The 27401-nt window shown below is 37.6% G+C and overlaps 1 protein-coding gene across 3 annotated transcripts in view; it reads left to right on the forward strand.

The window, feature by feature from the left end:
• LOC132701044 (zinc finger protein 1) overlaps window positions 1-27401 on the forward strand; it is a 704693-nt gene that overhangs the window by 72764 nt on the left and 604528 nt on the right. For 2 of the 3 annotated variants that reach the window (XM_060668676.1, XM_060668677.1), the window contains exon 2: window positions 3731-3853. The exons of the other annotated variant lie outside the window; for it this stretch is intronic. In XM_060668676.1, the coding sequence (XP_060524659.1) occupies window positions 3731-3853 (123 nt within the window). The remainder of the gene's footprint in view (window positions 1-3730; window positions 3854-27401) is intronic. 3 annotated transcript variants of the gene reach the window in all.

Genomic DNA, 27401 nt, shown 5'->3' on the forward strand with positions numbered 1-27401 from the left:
AGTTTAATTATTAATATTCATAATTTTTCATACAATAAAAATGAACATTTTCGTTTTTTGATATTCTGAACATGTGCTAGCTAAAATTTTTTAAAAAACTATTATTTACGAAAAAGTCAAAGTAAAGAAAAGTTGAAAAGTAATGCTAATATTAAGATGTCTGATCAAATTCTTCAGTGCAGTGATTCTGCGAGCAAATGACTGAACCCCATTTGTTAAACATATCAAAGAAAAGGATCCTTCACCTGTATAATTTCATAATGTATAACGTCAATCTACCGAAAAATCTTGAAAATAAATTGAAATTCAAGAATATTTACCTTCTAATTGATTCTAATTTTTATTATCAAGTGGTAAATGGGGGGGTTCACTTGGCGTGATCTTACTCAAATAGAAGGTGAATATCATTCTTGAATTTCAATTTATTTTCAAGATTTTTCGGTTCGAAGTGTTTTCGGAGCGCGAGCATTGAAGATGCCAAGTGAGATTTTGGCGAAACGTCTGCAGGATTCCAGTCGGATGCAGGATTTGCAGGATTAGAGTCGGAGTTCAACGAGCGAACGGATGATATCCCGGAATATAGTGTCATCATATATATATATATATATATATATATATATATATATATATATATATATATATATATATATATATATATATATATATATATATATATATATATATATATATATATATATATTGTTCATCCTGAGAGAACCTAAACTCTGAGTGAAATGTTCTGAGTTTTTAACATAGGAATCCACTATGGGCTGAAGAAGTGAAGAAATGAAGCCAGATGTTTTTCCAGCTTGCATAATGGTGAGTTAAAGGCGCTTACGATTGGACGCAGGGGAACCGCGTCCTTATGGATCTTTGGGAGCCCGTAGAATTTTGGGCAACAACTCGAGGGAAAAATCGGCATTATGGCAAGTTTCGCTGTCAAATCCCTCTACCCGAGCATTCCAGTAGAAGAGGCACTCTTGCTTATAGAAGAAAACGAAGATCTTCCGCCTTACATAATAGATCTGTCAAGACAACGCTTACTTTATGTACAACGGGAAAATTTACCGACAAATAGATGGAGCAGCAATGGGATCATCTCTCTCACCTGTGATTGCCAACCTCTTCATGATTTATTTCGAAAAGAAAGCAATAGAGAAGGCAAATCTGAAGCCAAAACTATGGACAAGATACGTTGATGACGTATTTGTTGTATGGCCTTTTGGCAAGGAGGAGCTTTTGAAATTCCTAGATCATCTGAATTCCATTCACCCAAGGATTCAATTTACAATAGAACTGCTCGAAAAAATGGAACACATACTGCTGTTTATAATACGCTTTGTGAAAGGGAGATTGGAGCAATTGTGAACTAGTGTAAATATTTCTATGACATAAAATGAAAAAGAAAAAAATATGATTTACGATTTTTCTATGTATTTCTATAGTGCAACCCTGGTTGTTTTCCAAATCCTCCGCGAATATCACTAACTCAATTCTTCTTTCCTTTCTTCTTTCTTGCTTCTCTTTTTTTTTTCTGTCATCATTCTTTACCGCAGATATGATAGAATCTTAGCCTCTTATTTATAAACACTGAATTTTTTACATGTGTACGACTGATATGAAGAAGAGCTCTTAAAAGCCGGTTATTCTTTTTATTTGAACTATTATTATTGTTCCTTCGCCGTACTACATATAGCCCTATCTTCGTTAAATGGATAGCGACGATGACATTTTTATCTTATCGATTCGAGGTTTTCTATGGCGCCTATTAGACGTCTAAATGCCAGCAACATCGGTAAAAGGGCCGGTGGAAAAACGGAAACTCGCAAAAAAGCGAAACAGACAAGCGAAACTTCATTAACAGGAGAAGAGATAAAGTGGAATTATCAACGGAACAATCTTAACTTCGGCAGACAATCAGTCTAGATTAGGACCCGGTCCCGGGTATTATCCTTACCTTGTCTTACCTCTCTTCGGGGGTGGAGTTAATTTGCGGACCCGTTCGACCCTGTGACGTTTAAATTTTACCCGAAAACGAGAAACGATTAATAGAATGGCGGAAGCGCGACCGGGGGAGTGATTATAAAACGATGTCCCTTCGTTTTAGGCGAAAGTGCGGCGTGGGATTCGATACTTTTCGCTATTTCTATCATACAGCAATAAATGCATAGATGTTGCTAATTTTATTTTTGAGAAAAGTTTAAGTATGGAAACCACACCACGACACGTCCACTTGCTACGGGAAGATTCTGAAAAGTATGAATTTTGTTTTAAACTCTAATACAGGTAATAATAATAATAATAATAATAATAATAATAATAGATAGATAGATAGATTTATTTAGCCATTTTTTACATAAAAAAGCTTTACAACAAATGGCGCGTCAGTAGTACAAAAGAAAAAAGAACGATTTACGCTGACAACTTGTGCTTGTGAAATAAATCGTATAAACAGAGTCTTAAGATAGAAAATTAGAGAAATTCAATGCGTGAAAGCAATATGACAAAATGTACAATATACATACACTATAAAAGTACAATACATAAATTATAAAGTGTAAAAACGATGGAATCTAAAATTTAACAGAAAACGTAAATATAGATAGGTAGATAATAAAACATATGTGGGCAAAGTAAATTACGGGCCCGGTTGTAAAAGCACTATATTTCTGGTCGAAGTATACTCGTGCCAAACCTGCGCTCTTCTTTTTCCCCACCGTTGCCCGCCTAGTGGGGATATGCAAATTCGTTTAGCCGCATAATGCTGAACCCGATACGGTTTATCGAGCAAACGCTTGGTTTTATAAAATCGACAAAAAATTATTATTTGATTCATTTAACCCAATTAGCGAAAAAATATTGAAAGTATCAAAATACCTTAAGCCAGCTACACACGATCCACCAAGCCTGTCAGTTCGAACTGAACCGTCCGCCTGAACGTGTATATGTTCCTGTCGGACTGTCAGTTAAGACTGTTGAGGCTGAAGGAGAAAATTCAAATCAATCTTTACACCATACCGTACTTTTTTTTGCATTTCTTTTTACCCAAAGCAACTACTAAGCCGAGAAGTGCTAACGCGTCGTCGTCAGTAGAGGCTATGATGATGATTGAGAATGATAGTTTTATTCACCTGAACGTGTGAAAAGTGGTCAGTCTATCAGGCGACGGGTTTTCAGGCGGACCGTTCAGTTCGAACTGACAGGCCTTCCGGATCGTGTGTAGCCGGCTTTAGAATTGCATAAAGTCATCACGATTGCACGGCCAACTAATTTTTCTATCCACCCATGCATGCGTCCTCGTTTATAAAAAAAATACATCTCTGCCCAAGTTCAAGTGTTGATTGTTTGGATGTAATGGGTGTAACATGTAAAGAAATAGAACGTAATAAATTGTTACTTTGTACTAATTTTTTTTCTGTATATGTTTCAGGAATTGCTCGACGAAAAAGATTGAAAACATACTTACATACGTTTGTTAGTGTAGGTTGATAAATTCCTAGGACGATCCTGGATTGGTTCTATAAGCGGCTGAGGTTTTGGGGTAATAAACAGTAGGCAAAGTTAATCACGGGGTCGGTTCTAAAAGCGCTATATTTCTGGTCGGAATATAAATGCATTTTTTTTTCGCCGGGTTTTTATTGTACCACCCCTATGCGATTTACATTTAGCCACCTCCCCGATGTGTACTTTTGACGCGGCCGGATTATAAACGCCAGATTTCTGTTCGCAGGTAAACAAATTAAATCGAACGTGAAAATACATCCCGAACAATGCGTCCCGGACCGCCGACGCACGGCGGAGACCTCTAGCGGAGCGTGCGGACATTGTGCGATCGCGTGTCGCTTTATGTCAGGTGAGTGACGAGTTTTGATAAGCGCGCGCAATACGATTTAAAAAATATAACAGTGCGTCGCACTAGTGGTGGTCCAAGCTCGAATAGGTGATAGAGTAACCAATTTCTGATCAAATTACCAATATTATTATTCAATGACCTTTCATCGAACACCTGCTGACTTACGAGGTTAGCGCCACAATTTCCCGGCCTGACATAGATGCAGCTCCAGTGTCACGATAAAACTTTGTCTTCTTTTAAATATACATCTTAGTAGGCTTCGAAACAAAAATTTAAGTATTGCGTCAAATAGTTTTTTATTGACAGCATTTTAAACGAGACGTGTCTGAAAAATGTCGCAAATAACGCAAATTGAGTATAGAGCAGTCATAAAGTTTTTGACAAAAGAAGTGTTAGCTGGTGTGTACGGCCAAAGTTCTCCTTCGTATTCTGTAGTGAAAGAACTGGCCGACCAGTGCAAGTCATAACGGAAGATATTGTTGCGATTGTGGATGTGGTGGTATTGACTGATCGACGTTTGAAGGTCAAGGAAATCTCAGAAATTACTAAGCTTTCTGATGCAAGTGTTTGTCGAATCCTGCATGATCATTTAGATATGCATAAGGCTAGTGAAAGATGGGTTCCTAAAAACCTTTCGGTTATTCAAAAACAACGCCGTGTCGAGTGTGCGCGGTCAGTTTTGAAACTCTGTAGGTCGGAACGGAAGCCTTTGATAGAAACTATTGTGATGGGAGATGAAATTATGGTTCTCTATTATGACCCTCTATCGAAAAAACAATCAATGGAGTGGCGTCGTAAGGGTGAAGCACCTCCAAGAAAATTCAGAGTCTGCCAGTCAACAAAAAAGGTGATGGCCACGATCTTTTGGGATTGTGAAGGAATTCTTTTGATAGATTTTAAAGAAACTAATACCACTGCCAATGGTAAATATTACGCAACATTATTACAGAAATTGCGAGACTGCATTCTTGTAAAACGTCGAGGAAAACTGACCAGAGACGTCTTTTGCACGATAATGCACCTGTCCATACTGCTGGTGTTGCACAAGCTGCCATTTTTTTTGTCTATAGTCCAGATATGGCCCCTAGCGACTATTATTTGTTTGGATATTTGAAAAAGGACTTACGTGGACTTCGGTTTAACGGCGAAGTTGAGTTAAAAGAGGCTGTTTTAGCTCATTTTGCAGACAAACCAAAAGAATATTTTTTAAAGGGATTGAGTTGTTAATACAGAGATGTAATAAGTGTATTGAAGTTAAGGGAGATTATATTGAAAAATAATTGTTACTCTACTTTGTTTCTTTCATATTCAGGCCTGGAAATTTTTTGACACAAATTAAAAAAAATATACCCGTCACTGGGACTGGCTTCTTTACAATACACCTTGATAGAATTCCGGAGGGTTCCAAATAATCACTCAAGAATTCCGAAATATTCCTGAGCAATTATAAGAAATTGCATAGGAATTTTAAGGGATTTCTAGAAATAAATGGCCTTAAATTTGAACTTCCAAATACTATTTTTAGGTTCACTATCCCAGTCACTGCACTATTATCGTAATAACACTTCTTAAGTTGAGGATGTAATATGCACTAAAGATTTAGCAGTCCTCTTTGATTATCAACTAACTATGGCATGCTTGGGAACTTAGTATCCCTGGGAGTTTCCATATCATGCCTCCCAAATAACGTTGAAGCTATTGAAAGAGCGTTTTTAACATATTTAGCTTCATGGGCGGAAATTAATCTCTATAATAATGGTTTGCAAGAAAACTGTTTTCAAGCTAAAAAGTTGAGAGTACTAATGTACTAATTTCTAGCGAAATCCATCAAAATGATTCCGTGCTGATGTTATCAGAACCGGAATTATTTTGTTGTTTTCAGTCTATCAAATTTATGCTTTTGTGGATTTCTAATATTTTTTGCAAGTTTTTTTCAACTTTTTACTGTAGCCCAGAGTGCTTTAGAGTTTCTCCCATTTTGTTATTTTTTGTTGATAATAATTGCTTTTTGTTGTCTGTATAAGTCAGTTTAGGCTATTCCTATATCTCCAATATTCTTTGTATAAATTTTTGCAAAGCTCGTTTTTGTTTTTTACAGGGTTTTTATTATATAAGTCATTGAGTGTTCAATAATAACTATTATAAGTATTATAATAAAATAATACATTGCAAAAATTTATTTGAAGATTTTCTCAAGTTTTTGCTCTATCCCAGAGTGCTTTACAGTTTCTGTTATTTTTTGTTGTCTGTATAAGCTGGTTTAAGTGAATCCTGTACCTCGAATAGTGTGCTTTGTATGGGATTTGGCAGGAAATTTTTAAAAAGCTCGTTCTTGTTTTTTACGGACTGCACAAGATCATGATTTCTGTTTTTTGGAATTTCCGTTTACTTTTATTTTTGTTGAGTTTTCAGCTACGGTAACGTAACAACAAACTTTACTTTCATGATATAATACCGGGTTTCAATTTTGATTTTTTTTATAATATTATTATAAGTATCATAATGAAATTATAATAAAATAAATTATTTCAAGCAAATTTCACACAAACCGGGAGCAGTATTCAATAATTGTCTATTGATCGGTAATGACATAAGGAAAATAAAAAATATAAAAGTTTTTGTATTCTTTTCGGGGGCGAAGTTGTGCAACGTCCCGTATTTACTAATAATATAAACGTTAAAACGGCCAATTCCGGGGTGAAGAAGTCCCCGTGACTTCCCGGAAAAGGGTTCCCGCATAAATCTAAAGGTAAAGTGACATTATCAGGCGTCCTCGACGTCGATTTCTCTTTACGAGTTTCGTCAGGGGCGGGGGTGCGGCGGGGGGTCGCTTCTGTCGTTTCAGCGAAAAGGGCAACAGGGGTCCGTCCGTCCGATTCGCCTCCCCCCGCCCCTCCCGGACGGCGCCGCACAATAAATGGGGAGATATATGGACAGGTGCAATCAGGGTGTTCCTTGGGGAGACACGTCACTAAAAAGAGGGAATGCAGACGAATGGAAAAAGGGACCGGGACACTTTTAAATCAATACCGGCGGAATTTCGAACGGTTATCGCGCTCGTTGTCGACGATTTAACGCTTCGCAGCGACATCTGCGCGTTTCGCGCGTCAATCGTCGAATTTGCAGGAACAAACGCGCAGAAGTTTTTTTCAGGTAGTGTATATTTATTTTTCGTCTGCCCCTCGTATAAATGCTTAATTTATTGATAATCTGACTCTGGCTAGATATGATAATAATAATAATAATAATAATAATAATATTCATAATAATAATAATAATAATAATATTGAAAATCAACTCCATTGATAAATGTATGAAATGTAGCAATATTGGAGAATCAATCAATCATCAAGAATCAATCATGGGTGGGTGTAGCGCACTAGTAGGTAATGCTTATTTAGGAAGGCACAATCAACTGAAATAGGAATTAATTCTCGAAAATAGGTCACATCTGCTATACAGATATAACAGATACAACTGTCGCTCAAAACAGACCAGATATTCTCCTTATTAATAAACAGAAAAAAAAGGGACAATTATTGATATTCCCATTAAGCTGATTCACAATTTGAGATCTACGGAAGCTGAGAAAGTTCGAAAATATGAAGACCTGACTGAAAAGCTGTAATACTCCAGACATGCCACATTGTTCGAAATTTTTGTGCTTCGGTGTGGAATAGGAGGAAGCTCCTGTCTATCAATATCACATCGCCAATACCTACATAGCAGAGAAATGTAAGATGAATAATAATAATAATAATAATAACAATAATAATACTACTACTACTACTACTACTACTAATAATAATAATAATAATAATAATAAGAAATGAAACATGCGGTTCAAATAAGGAAATTGTAGTGGCAGCTGACAGGAACTAGTCTCCACTGAACCAGACTTTTGCAACTATTCCTGAAATAAAAAATAACATTCAAATACTAGAAGAGAAGTGAAGAAGAAAACAACTGCACGGAAAATACGCAGCGGCTTTCCATGGCGGTGAGGTTGTCCACTCTATGTCTTACCGTGGAGAGTATGAGATCTGAAGCGGAGGGATTTATTCAAGCAATTCAGATTCAGGTGATGGTGACAAAAAATTACATAAAGTATATCCAGAAAAAGGACCTACTCGATGACCTGTGTAGGATCTGAGGAACAACATTGGAATCTATTCAGCATCCATCGTCTGGATAACCAAACCTCGCTCCAAGGGACTACACGGAGGAATCTGCAAAAAATATAATCTGATTAATAAAATAACACCGTTTTATAAATATTTACCTGAAAGTATAATGGTGACCGAAAATATAAAAATCTATTCTATTGGAATAGGGAAATGGTAACGGATAGAGAAACTCACCAGAATAGACCCGACATAGTTGAATTGAACACAGAGATGAAATACACGAATATCTTTTACATCACAGAGCGACAAATGATAAGTATCAGGAAATGGCCCTGGAAGTAAAAGAGGTGTATTTTACTTTGACTATGACAATTGTAGATCGGATTCCATACAAGTTTAAATCGAACAATACTAAAGTAAAGGGTTTATAAAGCAAGAGTAACTGCGATTTGATTCAGATACAATGATATAACTAAAGTGAGTTTTTGATCATGGTGCACTCTCAGATCTTTAGCTTCTGCAAGATGATCGAGAATTACTTTTGATATACGATATTGAAAACATATAATTTCATCATTTCGAACCTCAGAACCTTACACAAGCAGTGTGTCCACCGCAGTCAGGGCTGAGTATTGCTGAGGACTGAAATAACATCATCGATAAAAATTAGACACAAGAATTGTCCTAAATTATAATAATGTGGCACCACTAGTATTGTCGAGTATTTATGCCCGCATATTGTGTCCTGCCACTCAAGAAAGTTTTTGAAATTAAGCGTCACTAATCTTTTGAAATGCCATACGGAAATCGATATATGTATATGACATCTGCTCATGCTGTATACTTTGCAAGTTGTGCTAGATTAGTAACGATAAAGCAGGAGTTATAAAAATCGTGCTGATTTGCTGAGATAATACTCCTTGCAGAGTTGAAAACCTTAAGCTGCAAAAATTGAAGTATATTAATTAATTAATCAACTTGGTTAAATCCGGTTCCGGTTCCAATTTGCTTAAGGGATAAACCTACCAAGGCCCTTCCTGTAAGAATGCGGTTGGAGGTTTTAAGCAAGATGGGAAGTTACCAGGGCAAAACCAGTAATTTGCAAGATGTATTACTGTCTTAGTGATAAAGTAAATTTCCTTTGTGGAAGAAAAGTGACGACTCGTTTCTTAAAGAGTTGTCAAAAAAAGACGGCTGGAGGCAAAATCGAAATTCTAACTTTTCTTAATATAGTAAACATAGAAATTTATACCACTAAGTCAATTTCGCAGTTCCTTTTAATGTGTCAAATAATTTTGAAGTATCATACTATTTTATGAAAACGTAAAACCCAGCATTTCTTGTTTCAATAATCGAACCACTTTTATAATTTTATTTTTAAGTACTCCTTAAAAGTATGTTATTAAAATAATCCTTGTAATGGCATAGTGAGTGCCTTCATTGAGGTGTTGTTCCTACTTTGGCCAAATCATTTACTCTGCCATCTTTTTCCCATGCAATATAAACAATCATCATTATGGTCATCTTCATCATCTCATCATCATCAGCTCACACGAGAGGTTATGACTTTGTTAAACTTTTGCATGAAACCAAGGCCAGACAGTTTGACAGCTGGAATAGTATTCTGTCAATATTTTTTGCTCCTTCAAATGAAACGTGCCTTAATGGAGAGTCTATCAAACACAAGTGGAGAAAGCTAGAAGATCTTCGCTTAAAACTGTTAAAATTGCTTTCTCTACTCACCTTCTTGTGGAAGTAGTTCCGGATTTTTTGAAAATCTCTCTCCACAGCTACACCTCCTCCGCGTACCCGAAGCAGAAAAGTTGAAGGAGTGTACCCGCAAAATACAAAATCGCTTTCTCATCACGTTCGACGTTGGAAAACCGAGGTTTGCCTTGCCTCCTCTTTTCGTTCCGCTGGGAGAATAAAATATTTAAAATCGACGTGATACCAAACACGTAAATATCAAGAGGTGGGCAATAACAGACGTTCGTCGCGGGGTGAATATTAAAATTTGTTTTCGACCACACGAATGTTTCGTCGGCTAGGGACGATATCGACATTTGAAAAATACGTAAAGAGCAATATAATGCTAAAGGTATCAATCAAAAAGTTAAAAAATTGTTGTTTTTCGATATTGGTACTTTTGCTTGTAGTTTAATCTAAGTTTTGCAAAAAAATAAAATTCTTCTTATTCTTCAAGTGCTGGGAAGATTAATACGTAGCCTCTCTCTGTTTTCTCGTCATACTTATATAAGTTGATCCCATTACAGAGACTGGAGGTCATGTTGTCCAATGTTGCGAAGTCAAGACAACATTTTCCTTACTATTCCTTATCTGGTCCATCTTTCCCGATAAGAAAGGCATTAGAGGTTGGGTTTCTCCACGTACAATAACTCCGAAGCACAAAATTTTCCTCATTTTGAAGTGTTCAACTTCATCCTTATATCTTATGTGTGAGCTCCATGATTTCCTAAGCATTCGTCTCAACCAACATTGAGAATGCTTCAATTTTATTCATTTGAAGAGCTTGAAGAGAAGGACAGGCCAAACGCCACAATCATTCAGTCTCTGCGTTTAAAATTGTGACCCTGGCTTCTATACGTCAGGTCTAGCAGGATTTCAATAGTGGATCTAAGCACACTAAGTTACTATTTGTACGGAAGGTACCCCTAATTTCATCATATCATATTTCGACTAATTACCATTCTGAAGATCTTGGTACTATTAAATAAACATTGCAGGTAAATAAAGGAACAATTATACTACATACATACTATAACACACCTCCTCTTGTATTTAAAGCTTTAATTTATTGCTTCGTCAGTTCTAATTTAATATGTAAAGGTGAAATCCGAATTTTTGGTGGATCAATAAAACTATCGTGAAGGATATTTTTTGATCCAGGAGTTGAATTAACCTTTTTTCACTCAAGGTTTAGGTCTGTTTCAACTTCGTACGTCCTGTAGTAGTAGAAGTCCAACAAATCATCGAATTATAGTCTCTAGGGCTCTCACTTAGTCATTACATATCACCAACATCACTAAGGGTATCTTCAACTCTTTCAGGTTCAGAAATACTGGCGTTAACTTCTAAATTGACTGGATTCTCAGGTATGGCAATATCTGAACCATGTGGCACTGCTGTGGCAATTGCAGACTTGAGGTCGGATAAATAGTGTTTTTTAAATTTTTGGTATTATTTCCATATCATAGGTATTCCTGGCTCCATTATTCCAATGTCTTAAACCTTCTTCTCATGTTTTTTAAACAAAAGAACTATTGATATAGCAAAATGCAGAAGTCCTATTATATTTTACTTTCGAGGATTCCCCTCAAACGTTTCGTAAATTTATGCAAGATGTTACCTGGGTCGTAAGAATTTCAATTTTTAGAATGTTTTAGAATGTTATGTAATGTTACTCTTTTTAAAACAATAAATATGACATCTCAAAAATGAAAAATACCAAATACCTACAAGAACTGTGCCGTGCGGACTGTTGTAAGAGTAGGGAAATTTTCTTATATTGTTATAGTGTGTTTTCTATAGATCTTAATAATGGCTCTAAAGCATTATCCAAGGAAAGCAATATAACATCTTATGTAAATAATTGATTTATAATGGTTGTTTTCATAGTTTGCCATTGCCTGATTTGTGGGAGCGGGTGAAATCGGGGTATGCTGTCAGTTTTAGTAAACATTATTTTCCTAGCCGTCGAAGCTTTGGAGTTATCTCTATTCCGTCTTTTGTTTGCTTCTGGGGAAAGTGGAGACATAAAATTAACTTCCGAAATCACTATAACACCATATGCCATAGTACGTCACATAGTTGTGAATGGTATCCAAGAAAGAAAAACGCGGATAGATCGTGGGGTCCCAAATATTGAGAGACGGTTGATATAAATAAATAAATAAATAAAACCGCCTTTATTTTAAGGTCGACCAAGGTCAGCTTGGCTGTTAGCTTAATCGAGTAGGTAACAAGATAATGCAAACTTAATTTAGTATAGCAATTTTACATACAAAGAGAAGAATCAAGCAATAAATCAAAAAAGGAAAACGATAAAAAAACAATATTAAATAAAGAGAACTGATTAACAATCTAGGTAGTTCCCCGTAAGAGATATTTTTTTAAATGATATATGATGCGTATCAGATGAATATTGTTTTAACAATTAAAACTTCACATGAAGAGTTGTGTAGTGCTTTGAACATTGACTGTTGCCAAGAGACTTTGCGTGTTCGTGCAAAGAATTGATTTTTATAACAAAACCATTAATAAAATTTTGATGAAATCGAGAATAATGTCGGCGTGGAGGACAAGATATTTGAGAGAAATCCAAAAAATTCATCTTAAAAACGTCCCCACCGTATATTTAGATGAGACCTGGTTTGATAGCCACGATACCGTCAAGAAAGGATGGACTGATGGTAATAGCAGGAAATGTTCGTTGGATGTGCCGGTTTCGTGGGGCAGACGAATTATCATACTGCATGAGGGCTAACGCATTGTTGCTATCTGTAAAAGATGTCAAAGAATCAATGGTTTTCTGAAAAATTGCATCCCAATATCCTATCAAACAGTCTTATCGTGATATATAACGCCAGCTACCATTCTGCACAAGCGGAAAAAATACCGAATTCATCATCAGCTGAGAATTCCTACACAAAGAAGCAGTTATTGGAAGTTTTTAATACTGTAACGTTTGATAAGAAGTATAATTTGGACAAGGTGGTCGTGGAGCGGGGATTCCATTTAATTCCAGAGAATTGATATGGCAAAGCTGAAACCCAGTTTTAGAAGAAATGTATTTCGCGGGCAATAGAATTAATTAGAAGTGAAATAGAAAAAATATCTGCTTCCAGTTGGATAAAATGTGTAGAACATGTCATTGAAGAAGCAAATGTTTACCGAAGTTCCACGCATTAATTATTAATGTGGGGGGCGAGTCCAGTGACGGTTGTGATTGTTTTGGTGTAGAACAACATTTTTTTATAAATATTGCAACATTGTTTTATAGCTAAATTTACTCCTTCATTTATATTAATAATAAATATTATAAATGCATTTTTCACTGCATGATATAATAATAATCGAGGAATCTCATCGATGACATTCCACACAAATCTGTCAGCTTTCAGCATTTGTATGCATCAGCATGCAGTTTCGAAGTACGTTTCTACGATCTATTTATTGAATGTTACAAACGGTATATCGTCGGGCGAACTATACGAGCAATTACCACTAATTAAATTTGTGAATTGAACTAACGTTTGCAATTTGCCCAAAATACGATCAACAAAAGTCATTTATTAATATTATAACGTCGTTAGACAGCGTCGCCGCGTCTAATTAAAATTACTGGGAAATCTTCGACCCAGATTTTCCGCGCGAAGAGATGAAGGAACGCTATCCTTTTATCTCGGTGAGTTTTTCTCGTCCGCGGGGCTCTTTATTTTCGCGAGTGGACTTTTATGTAAAAATATTTTAATGCTCCCCCCTTCCGCCGGCCCCCGTTTCAAACTCAACATACAAATCTAATTAATCTCCGCGCTATGCTCAAGTTTTCCCGCCCGAATCGAAATAAAAAGAGCGCGGAACCTGTTATAATAAATGACCGAACTCTCGACGACGCAGGTCGACTCTGGACCCCCCCACCCCCCCGCGCCAAGGCGGTGAAAGAATAGACCAAAAATTACAAAGTTTCTAATTCTTTTAACCTGTGAGCGGCCCGGAAGATTATTAATGGATTTCCTAAGTAAAAATGAGGGCTCAATATCTTCCGGCGCTCCGGGCCCTTTGTCCTTTTTTTTTTTCGTTCGCGGCGAAACTTTTTTCCGTCCCCCCTCCGCGCGCCTCGAAGTCAAATACATTTTTCAGGCGGGCGAAAACAAGTTCCGATGGGAAAAAGTGTATAGAAAGCAATGTCGGACGTTATAGGGGCGGCTTTTATCGACCTGGCGCTACACACTGTCCACCGGGGGCGGCCTAGGTAACAATATCATCTATTTTCTTCCCCCTTTTTGGGGCGACCTTCTCCCGTTTCCCTCCGACCCTCTCGATTTTCCTTCTCCGCTTTATGTATATATGTATATACTGTTAAGTTTTCAGCCGGTGCGACGCCATCGTCCTTGTTTATGTCTCGCAGGGGGGCGGTAGAGGTAGCTCTTTTTTTTCGGAGGCGGGGAAGAGAATTAACAAACAAACTAAGTGCCTTGTTTCAAAATTTACAAAAAAATATAAATATACGTTATATCCCGAGCAGAAGATTGGTAGAACATGATCAATAGAATGGCCTGCAATATGTCCAGATATCACTCTACTGGATTTCTTTTTTTTTTCTTTCCTTCTTTCGTAAGCAATACCCACAAAATTTAGAAGGGAGGGGGAGGGGGGTTAGGTAGCTCTTTTTTTGAATGCAAACGAACTAACGATGCTATCAGAGTACCTTGCTTCACTATTACAAATAATTCCCGATAGATGATCGTTCATACACAAACATTTACAAAAACAAAATGTTTGGGCTGAAATTTTGAATAACAAAATTATCGGACTTAATTTTTCGATCAAGATCTTACTTACTTACAAGATGACTTCATTCCTACTCTACGTTTTGAATGACAAATGCCTGGATATTTAAATATACGTTATGTCTCCAGACGGGATCAATAGAATGGCCTGCAAGATGTCCAGATATTACTCGACTGGATTTCTTCCTCTGGGAATATTTCAAATCAAAAGTGTGTAAGGAACACCCACAAAATTTAGATTATTTCGAACTTACAATTAGGATGTTTTTAAACTTTTTTTTTGCTGACATCCTACAGATCTCAGCTCTCTCATGCACTCTCAACCTGCGGTCTTTCAACACTATTTGTGAAGTCGTGACCTCATCAGGTCAATTCTGAGCGAGGTTCGTCCAACCCACTGCTTAATGGTTGAATATGATGGGGATTAGTCTCCTAGAGTTGCATCCATCTCTTCTATCATTTGTTGGAGTGTAAAACCTTACAAATTGAAGTATTTTCTAGTAATTTTTCCATTTTCACAAAAATAACGGAAGCGTCTCGCGAATAATAAGCGATTAAGCGAAAACTATAAATACAAGCTAGGTAGGAATTGTACTGCAGGACGCCGCTTCAAAAGAAGATCTAGTTGCGCCACCTCTTGACCAGGCCGGTAACTTTTCACCCTGTGCTACTCGAATTATGCATTAAATTTAAGGCGCAATTCGAAAATGAATTCAAAAAAATAATGTTAAATTTAAGAAAGGGAACTTATTATCGACAGTACTTTATATTTTCTATATGAGCAAGTACTGTAATAAATGTCATTGGTGATGTTGTCCGGGCAACTGACAAGAAACTAATGAGCGCCCTAATACTTTTGGATTTTGGTTAATAAAAAAACTTCGCATCGACATCAAAATATGTACTCTGAGAGATGCGGAGGTTTTTATAAACCATAAGTCGTGAAGTTTCATGTGCTCATAGTTTAAAGCCAAAGCTCGAAATAAAAATAAAGTTACTAAAAGAAAATATTAATATAACTTCCGTTATCGATTCAGTAACTAACTTTTGTTTAACAATACATAGTGATCTACGATTTCGTGACCATTTAAAAAAATGTGTTTCAAAACGCATATATATCACTAAAATTTAGTAAATATTTGAAATTGCAAATTTTAAAATAGGGAAACAATTATATGACCACTTTTCTCACATTACAACTGGTTTATGTTTTTTTTATCGATGGTATTCAAAAATATGACCACTTATCTGCTGCATATCATCAGCTTAATTGACTGGCTTAAAATGGAACAAAGAAAAATAGTGCGCAATTTATTAACCACATTAGGAGGTTTATATGACACGTTCCTAATTTCTCTTAAAATAAAAATTAATAAAAATTATTATTACAATCTCCAATCATTTCTAAAAAAGCTTTATTTTTTATATATTTTTTTAATCCGGTGTACGGTTTTTGCTTAAAAAAATAACAACCTCTTCTCTGCATTGTTATAACAATGTCGTTAATGTGGCAGCATGCAGATAAATTAGTTTTTATTTTTAATTGAAAACCGTGCGACGTACAAAGAAAATTTAAGAGATCTATTCTGCTCATAAATATCATTATTTTATTTAAGGAAATTACTGAAACCAAAACTAGAGTCCTTTAGAGAAAAAAATTATAAGAATGTTCTTTTTACTTTTACAGTTTTAATGACATAACATAACATTCTAACAACAAGATTGCTTTCGAAAAATCGTCGGTGAGAGAGGCAAGTCGTACCAAATAACGCGAATCAGCTTTTTATTTTAAAAAGAAGGCGCTTCGCGGATTCTTGTCCTACGGGGACGCATTGTTTTTCTAACGTGCTTCTGCGGACCACTATGGACTTTTGCAAAATCTATGGAATTTCATTGTGAATTCACCCTGTATAAAGTGTTCTTCACATCTCGTCGAACTTCAAAGTTACGGCATACTTCGGTAAATATTAAAATTTGTACTGGAAATTGCAATTTAAAATTATATTTTTTCAAATATCTTGCGTCCCCTGTATTATAGACGAAACCTTAACTTTATCACATCTTTAATAGTTTTTCATGTATCGCCAATAATTCACCCACAAAAGCGGAAATTTCTAGGATCTCTTAGAATTTTTTGCCCACAAACGACGTACCCTGTAACAGAGGATATAGTCCTGGATCTCCTTAGTTTCCCGGTATTCCTCAGATACACTAGACTCGCACATATTTTGTATAATTCGCACACGATTCAACACACGCTGTATTACACAAGAAATAATAATGATTACTAATAAACTTAAACTAAATAGTATGCCAAACCAAAGAATATTTAACACAGGTAGATATAAAATTATTTTCTATTTCGGACCACAATTTTACCTTGGATAATCCCATTCAAAAGCAATTGGTCACTCTCTTATATCTATGAACAGACCATACCTTTCTACACTAGTAGTGGTTCCAGTGTTCTTTCAAGAATTCCGATAAATTTCAGGGAAATTCCAATGAGTTTATGAGCGTTAAGTGCTTGTTTATCCCTCATTTTGACGACTGTCCCATGTGAAGGTGTAATATGTCACCAGTTTCATGGTTTGTCAAGCATTTAATTCTCTTGAAAGTTTACAACTTGGGAACGCAGAAATACACGAAAATTATTTATTGCGGATATCTTTACAATACGAATTTCCAAGACCTTAATTTTGACATATTTACGATCTCATTGTGGACTTACCGCTTTTATCCCCTCCATATCGCGAAAGGGTGGGGATGCGAGCGGTGACGGTGTTGAGTTTTATTTTACATTAGTTATCGATTTTGAGGTATTTTATCAACCCAACGTCACCGACCCTATACCGTGTGTGGCAGGCAAAGGTGTCCGATGCTTGGCGATTGTCAAATCGAGCGTGCGTCCATTGTGTGTTTCGCACACCGGTCCGAATGAAAAGCAACTCCCCCGATGAAAAGCCGGGTGTTTGTCAGGGCGCAACGAATATTATTATTTTCCACGACAGGAGCTTCAATACGTATCAGATGGCTCATAAAAGTTAATCGGCGAATATTTTGTATGCTGTTTTTTTTTTGGACGTCATAGTCGCGCATAGAGATTCACATTATTCGATTCCTAGATTTGATAGGCAGACATTTTTTTAAAAATAAATCTCCAAATCCAACAAGTTATTGGCAGAAAAAAACTGTATTGATTTTTTTGTATTAATGTGTTTTTCTTGGCGACTGTCTAAATATTGCTACATCTCGGCTTGCCATGGATAGATAGATAGATAGAGAGAGAGAGTCTTAGAAAGGGATATAGACACAGCAGATAGAGATAGAGAGATAATCGTTGAATGAGGGAGCAGATAGAAATCTATGTAAACAGACAGCGAGGGAGAGAGAGATCGTGGTAGTGAGCGAGAGGGAAATGGAGAGGATGAGGGAGAGGCAGAGGAAGAGGGAGAGGGAGATGGGGAGAGAGAGAGAGAGACTGGAAAACAACGGTTTGAACGTGAAATTTGTTATAGTTGAAGAAACAAAAACACCACATTTGGTCGACTGCTATTTAAAAAAAATGTTTGTATATTTTCTGTTCATTTATTACTTCAACGGACAACATTCTCCTCGAACTTGAAGTACATTTGGTTGTTGAAATTCTCTTGTTGATTAATTTTATTTTTGTAATCATAAATAATTTTTCCGCATTTTGTCAATTTCCATTTAAAAAAAATACAGTTATAAATTTTTTTATTTTTCTTTTCAACGAACTTTCGAACTTGAAGTAACCTTGATTGCTCAAATTCTCTTGGTAGTCAATTTTATTATAAGTAGTCGCTAATAACTTGCGTATCTCGAGAGTCTTGACATTTACGCTCAAAGAGGTTTTCGAGTTTTTAAATGGCGGCCAGAAGGAGTAGCAGTCAATTTTACTTTTTTGCTTGCAGTAAGTACCTGAAAGGAAGGTGGTGGCGGAATATTCCAAAGCTTTCCGATATATCGAAAACTACACAGAGCCTGTTTATTGCAATAGAGATGTCGCATTTAAATAGAAAACTTAATATTTCAATTCTAAACAATTTGGATTGTTTACAAAAAAAAAGAAACTACTTACAATAATAAAAACTGACAACTGGCACAGTATACGTAGTCAGTTACGAACTGGTTTCCCTTCGAAGCTATTGTAAAAAAAGTCATATGGATAAATAGCGGAATTTTAGTTGCTTTACCAGAACGAGGTCGAGTGGAAAAGAGAGAGATCAACATAAAAAAAATCGATGTAGACTTAGAGAGAGAAAGAGTGATAGAAGGGGGGGGGGGGTAGAGCAAGGGAGAGAGGGATAGAGTGAGGGGGAGAGAGAGAGGGGAGGGAGAGAGAAGGAGTGACAGAGGGGTGGGGGGAGAGATATCGTCGCAGGGAAATCCACAAATATACAATATTAATCATCCCTTACGTTATTAAGATGTAAAAAACTAACAACTTAGGAGAGACAATTAGATGTTCTGAATTGAGCGTCTATTGCATTCGCTAAAAAATCTCTTTTTAAAACAATGTCGTGATGTTTCTTAGAAATGAAGCAAAATTTAAAAAATTGTAGAACATTTCCGTCTTAAAGAAAATGAATAAGAGATAAATAAACAAATAGATAGATAGAGAGAGACAGAGAGATACATACATTAAAAACGAAAGATGGGGGAGAGTGAGGGAGAGATGGTCGTAGAAAGAAAGAGAGATAGACGCAGGGATAAAGAGATCGTCGTAGAATGAGAGAGGTCGTTGTAGAAAGAAAGAGATCTGTCTTAAGAGAGATTGACGTAAAGAACGAGAGATCGTGATAAAGAGAAAGGATGATGTGGGGAGAACCCCTTGGAACTCAATGTTTTTCTTACTTAATTTATAATTTTTATATAGACAATATGAGTTGACTGTACTCTACCTCAACACATAGCATGCAACGAGCTCATAATCCTTGGGATACCGGCAGACACTCTCTCTCTCTCTCGAAACTCGTACAACGTTTGCGTCGTTCATAAATCGTCCATTAACAAAAACTCGCAGGGCTTATTCCAGTCACAAACGTACACAAATCTCGGGGCATTATTTCAGGTTAGTCGACACAATATCGTCCCGGCGAATCTCTCCCATATACCTATGTAAGTTGGCAGGCGTGCGTCTTAGAGGACGTATTGTTCGGAGGCGAAGGCGCGCGGAGACTTTATAGTGGATTGCATCTTATAAACGTTATAAATCTCGTCGTGAGCTCGGATCCGCGCGGCCGACTCCTGGTTCGGGGTTTATTTCCGCCTTGACAAACTCCGCACATCTTCCGTCGCGTATTTTCAAGCACTCGAGCCAATTTAACACAAAGTTTCCTTTTGAATTCATAAGCTGTCCGCCCCCCGAGCCGCCTCAGGGACGGTTTCTTTAACGGTACGCCGCCTGCTTAAGAGCCACAAGTTGCTCTTGTTTAGGATTGGGCATCGTTCTCGGCATATTGTTTCACTAAATTATGATAATTTGATAGGTTATGTTTACACAAGATCCTCTGTTTCCATTAACCATTAAGATTCATCGTTCATCATCATCAATTGCATTCTTTGCACTGTAACCATATATTTTGTATCCATACGAACAGAGATGATCAGTATGATATCTTCCTCCACGTTTGTCCCTTGATGTATCATGGATAACTTACTATGTTCTTTCCAGAAGCTTCTCATGGAGTTGGAGCTGCTGTGGCAGATTTCTATTGCTCTGCACTACAGAAATAGTAGGAGTTGTTGGACAAGAGGAAGCCCGTGGAGATAGAGATAGAAAGAGAGAGATCAACGTAAAGTGGACAGATTTGTGCTTCTTCAGAGCTTAACTGAAATTGGCTTGTATTCTACTCTGTACCCGCTTATATAATGTTTGAGGAGGGCGGAGCTAAAGGAAGGGCATGAACATCGTCTCAAATGATTGGTTTCCATATTGGTGAAAGATGAAGACCTGAAAATTTATAAATAGTAGATGAGGTATCACTCAACGCAGAAGTCGTTCGTGAAAACTTGTTGCTCCTATACATCTAACACACTGCTTTCCATTTCCAGATTCAGCCGATCCATTTGTTAGTTCGTTCTTCGTTAATTTGCATGTTTCATATCAACAAGTAGAATAACAACTAACCCCATCAAAGCCACAAATATATTAACCGCAGACTGAATGGATTGAGAAACCTATGTTTGAGGTATGTTGGTTCACGTTGGCTGTCTTCAGCCTCAGCGTCGATTGCGAACGTTTTATTGCAGTCGCAAAATGCAGTTAGTTTGGTTACTAAATATTATTTTTGTTTTGATATTTCTATACATTGCTCTGTAAATGCATTGTTTCTGTTAAGCAATGAAGCGATTATTATTATAATTATTGTTCTTATGTGGTCTTGCGTACCGGTTTTTACACCGGTCGCATCCAGGACTACAGACTTCTGCATCATTCGACAAGTTGACTCAGGAATATCAATGTCCTTGACAGAAGTGCTCAGTTTTTTTATAGTTAATCTCATACATGACAAAAAAATCGGAATAATCTTGACTTTAATTAATTTAATTAATAGCGCTTTCTTTGATTGTTTTTGAATAACTGTCATATCCGGCTTGTTACTGTTACGTCTGTCATGATGGTTCTATCCCAATAGATCTTAACAGCGTGATTTTCTATAACTTGGCGGTGGTTTATACTTGTTTGTTTGTTATATAAGTAAACTATTGCAGCAACTTTATTGTACCGTTCTAGTTATCTATTTGTCGCTAGGTTTGAGAGCTAGATAATATATGTTCTACGGTTTCTTGCTTTTTGCTGCACCCATCTGTTGGTATTTCTTCCTTATGCTTTTGATACTTTCTTGTTATAATAATCTGATTTTGTATTCCAATCACAAACCCTGTTTTGAACTCTGTCATCGATAGTTTTTGTATCAAATGGCTTCAAATTTTCCACGTATAGGTTTTGGAGTGAATATCACTATAGCTTGATAAAGTTTACTCTTTCTATGATGGAAAAAATTTCTTAAACCTATGACTTGTTGAATGCGGGCGTCCACTGTATTTTTTATTCCTCTTCCCCTTCTTTCTTCGGGTGGATTTATTCTTTCAGATGACGCTTTTGGATGATGTTTTCTGTATTTTGTAAATTATGTTCTTACTTTTCTGTTTATTGCGTCGAGATCTGTTTGGGTCCATTTAACTCTTCCAAAGGAGTATTGAGGAGCAGATATTTCGTAGTTATTTATGGCTATGGAAAGATTTCTTGAGTTTTTGCTTTTTCAAAGGGTTGAATAACACTTTTCGGTAACTTTATAATTTTCAATATGTAAAGGGTTGGGGGAAGGTGGTTGTAAATCACCCTCAAAACTTAAACGGGAAAGAGCGGCAAGAAAACGGTAGGACATACAACACCCGAAACGGTTGATCACCCAACTTGATGGTTTCCCGCGTCGTCGTCTGCCTGGCCGGGTCTTCTTAGGGGTATTTTCTGGAGGGTTGGAGGTGGTAAGGATCACAACTCGCGAACCGGTCACAGAAGAGAGCTTGGTTTTTCGTGGATCGCACTACGGACGCTCACGCAAGTCTGTCTTTTCTCGCGGCTTAACCGCGGTTGGGTAGGGGGGTGAGGGGGTGTTGTATACATAGCGCGAAAATAAAAGGTCAACTCAAAGGAAAAAAATTATAAAGTTGTGTGCTCCACTGGTGTATGAGTTTTAGGTTTCAATCTAGATGTTTTTTGCATTTGGCATATAGTTTTCAATTGTCCATGGCTTGTAGTTTTTGAGCTTCGATTTGCTTTGATGGTAGCGATGATAGGGGGTTCAAACATAAGCAGAATCATAATTCTGAAAGGGTGTCTCCTTGAAGAATTCCTCTCCTGATGTTTTTTAAGTCGGTTTCTAGTTCTGTATGGTTTATGTTTATTCGTAATTTAGTTTTCCATTTACTCATAGTATTTTTAAAAAATTCGATCATGACGGGATGTATATTGTATACTTCCAAGGTTTTTATTAACCAACTACTATGCGCTGAGTTGAAAGCCTTTTGGTAATCTATATATGCCATGTACACCGTTTTCCCTTCTAATTTTTTCTAATATTATATTGTCCATTATTTGCTTCTTGCAGCCCATAAATTCCCTTATTATTATTATTATTATTATTATTATTATTATTATTATTATTATTATTGTTATTATTATTACTATTATTATTAATCTCCCCGAGCTGTTCCGAAGAAACTCCGGCAGTAATTCGCAAATTAATCAGGTGGACGTCGCGTGTTAAATCAAAATTAGAGGCCATTAAAATTCCGGCCACACGTCCTAGCTCCCTCCTCCCCTCCACCAAGAGGATTTCGAAAAGATGACAAACGGAGCCGCCTTGTATTTACACATCGCCGCGAAAATTAACTGCCCGGGCCGCAAAACTGCGTCTGAAGGTATTAATTGTGCCGGTGCGCGCTGTTAATTGCGTGCCGCCAGTGGCGCGCGCATCTAATTTCCACCCGACCGTCAGACATCGTATTCATCGCCCCATCGCGTACGTCGCTGTCGTTCGAAAAAGAGCGAGGTCGTTTCTTGCACACCTGCAAAAGTACCGCAGTTTTCGACGTCGCGGAAGGTAGATAATGCCCCATAACTCATCCGGAAATTGCTCCTGCCTTCCATTTCAGTCGACTATAAACCTGCCCCGGCACATTTTCGCCACCTATAAACCAGACAATGGAGTCTCGGGAATTCCGGAGTGAGCTTATCGATATCTATCATGGACCGTGACGATCAACTCCGAATCATTACGGCGTAAACAATCGGCGATAAAATATGTCAGATGCCTCGCAGAAACAGGTGTTCCTGAATGAATTCTACCTGGAATAATTGTTGATCAATGTTACTATCTTACTATGTCGCAGAAACAAATTTTATAAATATTGCGAATATTATGTTACCTCGAAAAGACAGGACACAAACTTCTGGCGACATAATGTGTTAGAAGTTTCACAGGAACAGGGATTGATAAATGGCTTCTACAATATGCACAAAACTATGGCGATATATTATAATATGCGATCTCGCAGAGACAGGTATTCATAAGAGTCTGGTCCACTCCTGCGCAAGGAAGACAGCGCGCTATGTGTCTTGCAGGGGCAGTTATTCATGAATTACGTCCACGAGCAGTGATCAGATGAGGATGGAGAAGTAATCTACATAAAATTATGGCTGACTCTTGCAAGGGCGACAGCAATCGTGTGTCGTCGGAACAGGCAGTCATGAATGACTTCTACGACCTGCATAAAACTATGGCGATGTAATACTACGTTACCTAGCAGCCGACTCCTTCAAGGAAAGGAGTCTCGTGTGTTAGATGTCTCGCAAGGACCTGCATTCATAAGAGATATCTTAGGTGTGCTGTAAGACGAAACAGATGAAGTACGACCTAGTTACAAAATTTGATGGTTGTAAAATTGTCCAGTACAGGTGAAGAGGAGGAAATAAATCACAACCAGAAGGACCCGCCTTTATTTTGTTATTTATTTTTTTTAACTTTTAAAATTAACGGAAACTTAAGTAAATCAAAAACCACCTTGATGTTGTTCACAAAGAAGACATTGTTCACAAATAGAAGTTGAGAAGAAAACACACGATTGCTATCTACCGAGCTTTTAGGTATTCTAACTCAATTCTGAGTAAGTAAAGTTGAACAACTACAAAAATACAAATACAAAGAAAAGTGATGATGATGGAAAACGCAAAGCCAAAAATCTGCCCACTCATTTAAGGAAAAGAAGTAAGTGACCCAGGCCAAGGGATAAGAGTCAATACAAAGAAAGATCTATATAGAGTTGCACTTGAACTTATCGTGACCTATATTGACATTTGCAGTAGTAGTAAACAGAAACAAGCTCTATTCGTTTTGTGAAAATCCAAAAAAAAAAATCGTATTTATAGACACGACGTGTTGTGCTCACTCATTTTTGTATGAGAATCGTAAACAGTTTCAGAAGAACGGCCCCCAGGCAGCTACTAAGAGAATACCGTTTCGAAACTTTGCAACGATCGGTCGATTCTTGTAGTTAATGATCAGCTACGCGGTAAAACGTGACGTCCCGTCGATCACCGATAGCCGCCATCTCGGACGTCGGCGTCGCATATAAAGAACCCCCGCGACGCGAGCGAGCAACCAGGTTAAATTGATTTACGTTAGGCGGAAACTCCGCAATCTGTGGCCATCAGTTTCCGAGCGGGTGGCGGGTATTTTTTTACGTGCGGGACAACCGCCGCGACGAGCACTTTGCCGCAGGACGGCCTTCGTCCTGCGAGAGCGTGTCGGCGCAGCAGGAGGACCCGATTCTCCCGCGGTCGCCCCGACGAAAGAAATCGCACCGGGACTGAAAATTGAGAGTAATAAAGTGCCGTCGCATATTTTACGAGCCGGAGCAACCGTACACCTACCGGTAACTGTCAATTAGGTGTGACTTACAGCCGGTCGCGTTTTTTTTTCTTCTAAACGACGCTAAAATAAAGACATTTAATTGAACGCTTGCAGAAGCCACCAATACCAAGAGTCTCGAAGTTCAGATATTTAGGCAGTTAGATCAGTGAAGCACCTATCGAAATGGCAAGAATAAATTTCCTAAAGATGCGAAACCTTCTCTGCGACAATAGTCTAAGCATTCACACAAGACATAACTTCATTGGTAAGCACAATGAATAAGCTGCAAGAGTTTGAGATATGGGTGTATCGCAGAATGTTCTACATCGAGTGAAAACTAGCAAAAAGTATTGAAAACTTTACTTCAAATTCAAGATAACCGTCAGATCCGTAGTAGCTAGCCCATGTGATTAGTGTTGACCGTCAATTGTCCACTTCTTAATTGACTGATCAAATTCCATTATTTAATAATAATACGTAATTTAAAATAAATTATTATGCCCATAGCTCCAATAAAAATATCCACTCCAATACTGTAAATCTTTATTAAAAAGTTCTTCAAGCTAATTGCACAGTGCTCTCTGGCTCTAAATTAAGATTTATTCAAGTCATAGCACACTCCACGAAATCCCATTTTATTATTATTATTATTATTATTAATTATTATGATTATTATTATTATTATTATTATTATTATTATTATTATTATTATGGTGTATCATGAATTACATTTTTACAACCTGAAATCCACAGCAAAGCACTTGAAGTTGATTGAGGACTTAAAGTTGATTTAGGAAAAAAGATCCTTCATAAATAACTGACACAAAAAATTTGACTAGTCAATTTCACAACCCTAGACGTGATACATTCCAATCTACCGTTAATCGCACCGCTAGAAAATATTAATTTAATTCCTTCCAAATGGAACTACGCCAAGGACTTCCAGGCCGTGATTTTCAGCAAAAGCTAAACTTTTGCACCATTTTAAATGAAGCAATAAAGGCCGATCCACTTTTTTTCTCTACCACGACCACCACTTGACGGGCATAGATATTAAAAAATGTACGAGAAACTTAATATTGAATGATATAAGCAACATGAAACCTTCCACATTTCGCAGACTCTTCCAGCTGAACGAACACATTAAAATCTGCTTCCGTCGTGATCGTTATCAAGCTATCTTAGAGTAATTGAAACATCGGCACCTTGAAATATTTTCTTTTCTTCATTACTTCATCGGTTGAAAACGATTTTTTCGGGTCTTATCGCCTTTTCGGTATATTCTCCACCCTCGTTCTGCGTCCGTCCCTCTCCCCTTCCGAAACGGAAGATTTACGGGGGCGGTAATCAACTTTATCTCCCATTTAACCGCCGCTCACCTTGCCAGCAGGCCATACATTCGGCCCTTTTCTACCTGAAGGCGTCGCAACGAGCAAAGTTACAGCCGCGGAGCGCCGCAAACCTAGTCGAGCGTGGAGACGATAAGAAGTTCATCAAGGTAAAAGTCATTGTGCGGCTCTCCCTCGGGGAATATACGGGAGGAACAACACGCGGTCTAATTAAACATCGACGTTCCGCGGGAAACAGCCGTCGCCCGACGTTTTTCGCCACGTACGTCGCATTAATCGTGTGTCGACGTGTTCAACGGTTTTCATAAACCAAAATATGGAAGAGATAAAATCAACGACACGGCAGCGAGGAGGTGCCGGAATAGGAAAAACATTCGCGACGTAACATATTGGACGGGCGGGGAAGCTGAAAAGTAAGTTTCCCCCCAGTCTGCAGCTTTTATGACGGCTACACCTGGCTCATTCATCTTTCGCGCTGTGTCTCGAATCTTTCCGATCGAATTCCGACGGGAATATTGCGACGATTCGTCCGATTGCTTCTCTACACCGCAAAATAAAATAAGCTCCAGCTATGATCCCAGCCAGGCCGGAAGTTCTGAGGGAGGTCAGGTTGACCGATTATATGAAGTTGTAAGCTTTAAGGGTGATTTGAGTTTGAGATGCTGTGTAAGGTACTTGTTCTGGATCTACACAATTTGCTGATGGGATAATTACATCCTTTTCAATATGGAGTTGCTCTGAGAGAAGGTGGTATGAGGGATTTCACCTAGTGTTCTCCCTCGGAGTGCGTTTCGATTGAATCCTTAAGGATCTTGTCATTTTTGCTTGCACATCATGAGTTCTTCACTCACGTCGTTTGATGGGCTCTGCTACTTTTTTCTATTATTGTTTTTGTACCATGGGTTTGGAGATCATGCAAAAAAATCTTGGTTCCTCTAGTCTCTGTCGTTGAATGTGCACTGGAAATTTCCTGCTTGAATAAGTATCCTTTATTAGACATTGGAGTTGTTTAAAATATTACAGGTTAAGGGATTGAGGCAAGAGTTCCCCTCCAGAGCTCGGTTGGTTTCAAGCTTAAAGCGTGAGTGATTTTGGTTTGA

This window comes from Cylas formicarius, unplaced genomic scaffold, assembly GCF_029955315.1.
Source record: "Cylas formicarius isolate icCylForm1 unplaced genomic scaffold, icCylForm1.1 PGA_scaffold_4__25_contigs__length_36172078, whole genome shotgun sequence".
Lineage (NCBI taxonomy): Eukaryota > Metazoa > Arthropoda > Insecta > Coleoptera > Brentidae > Cylas > Cylas formicarius.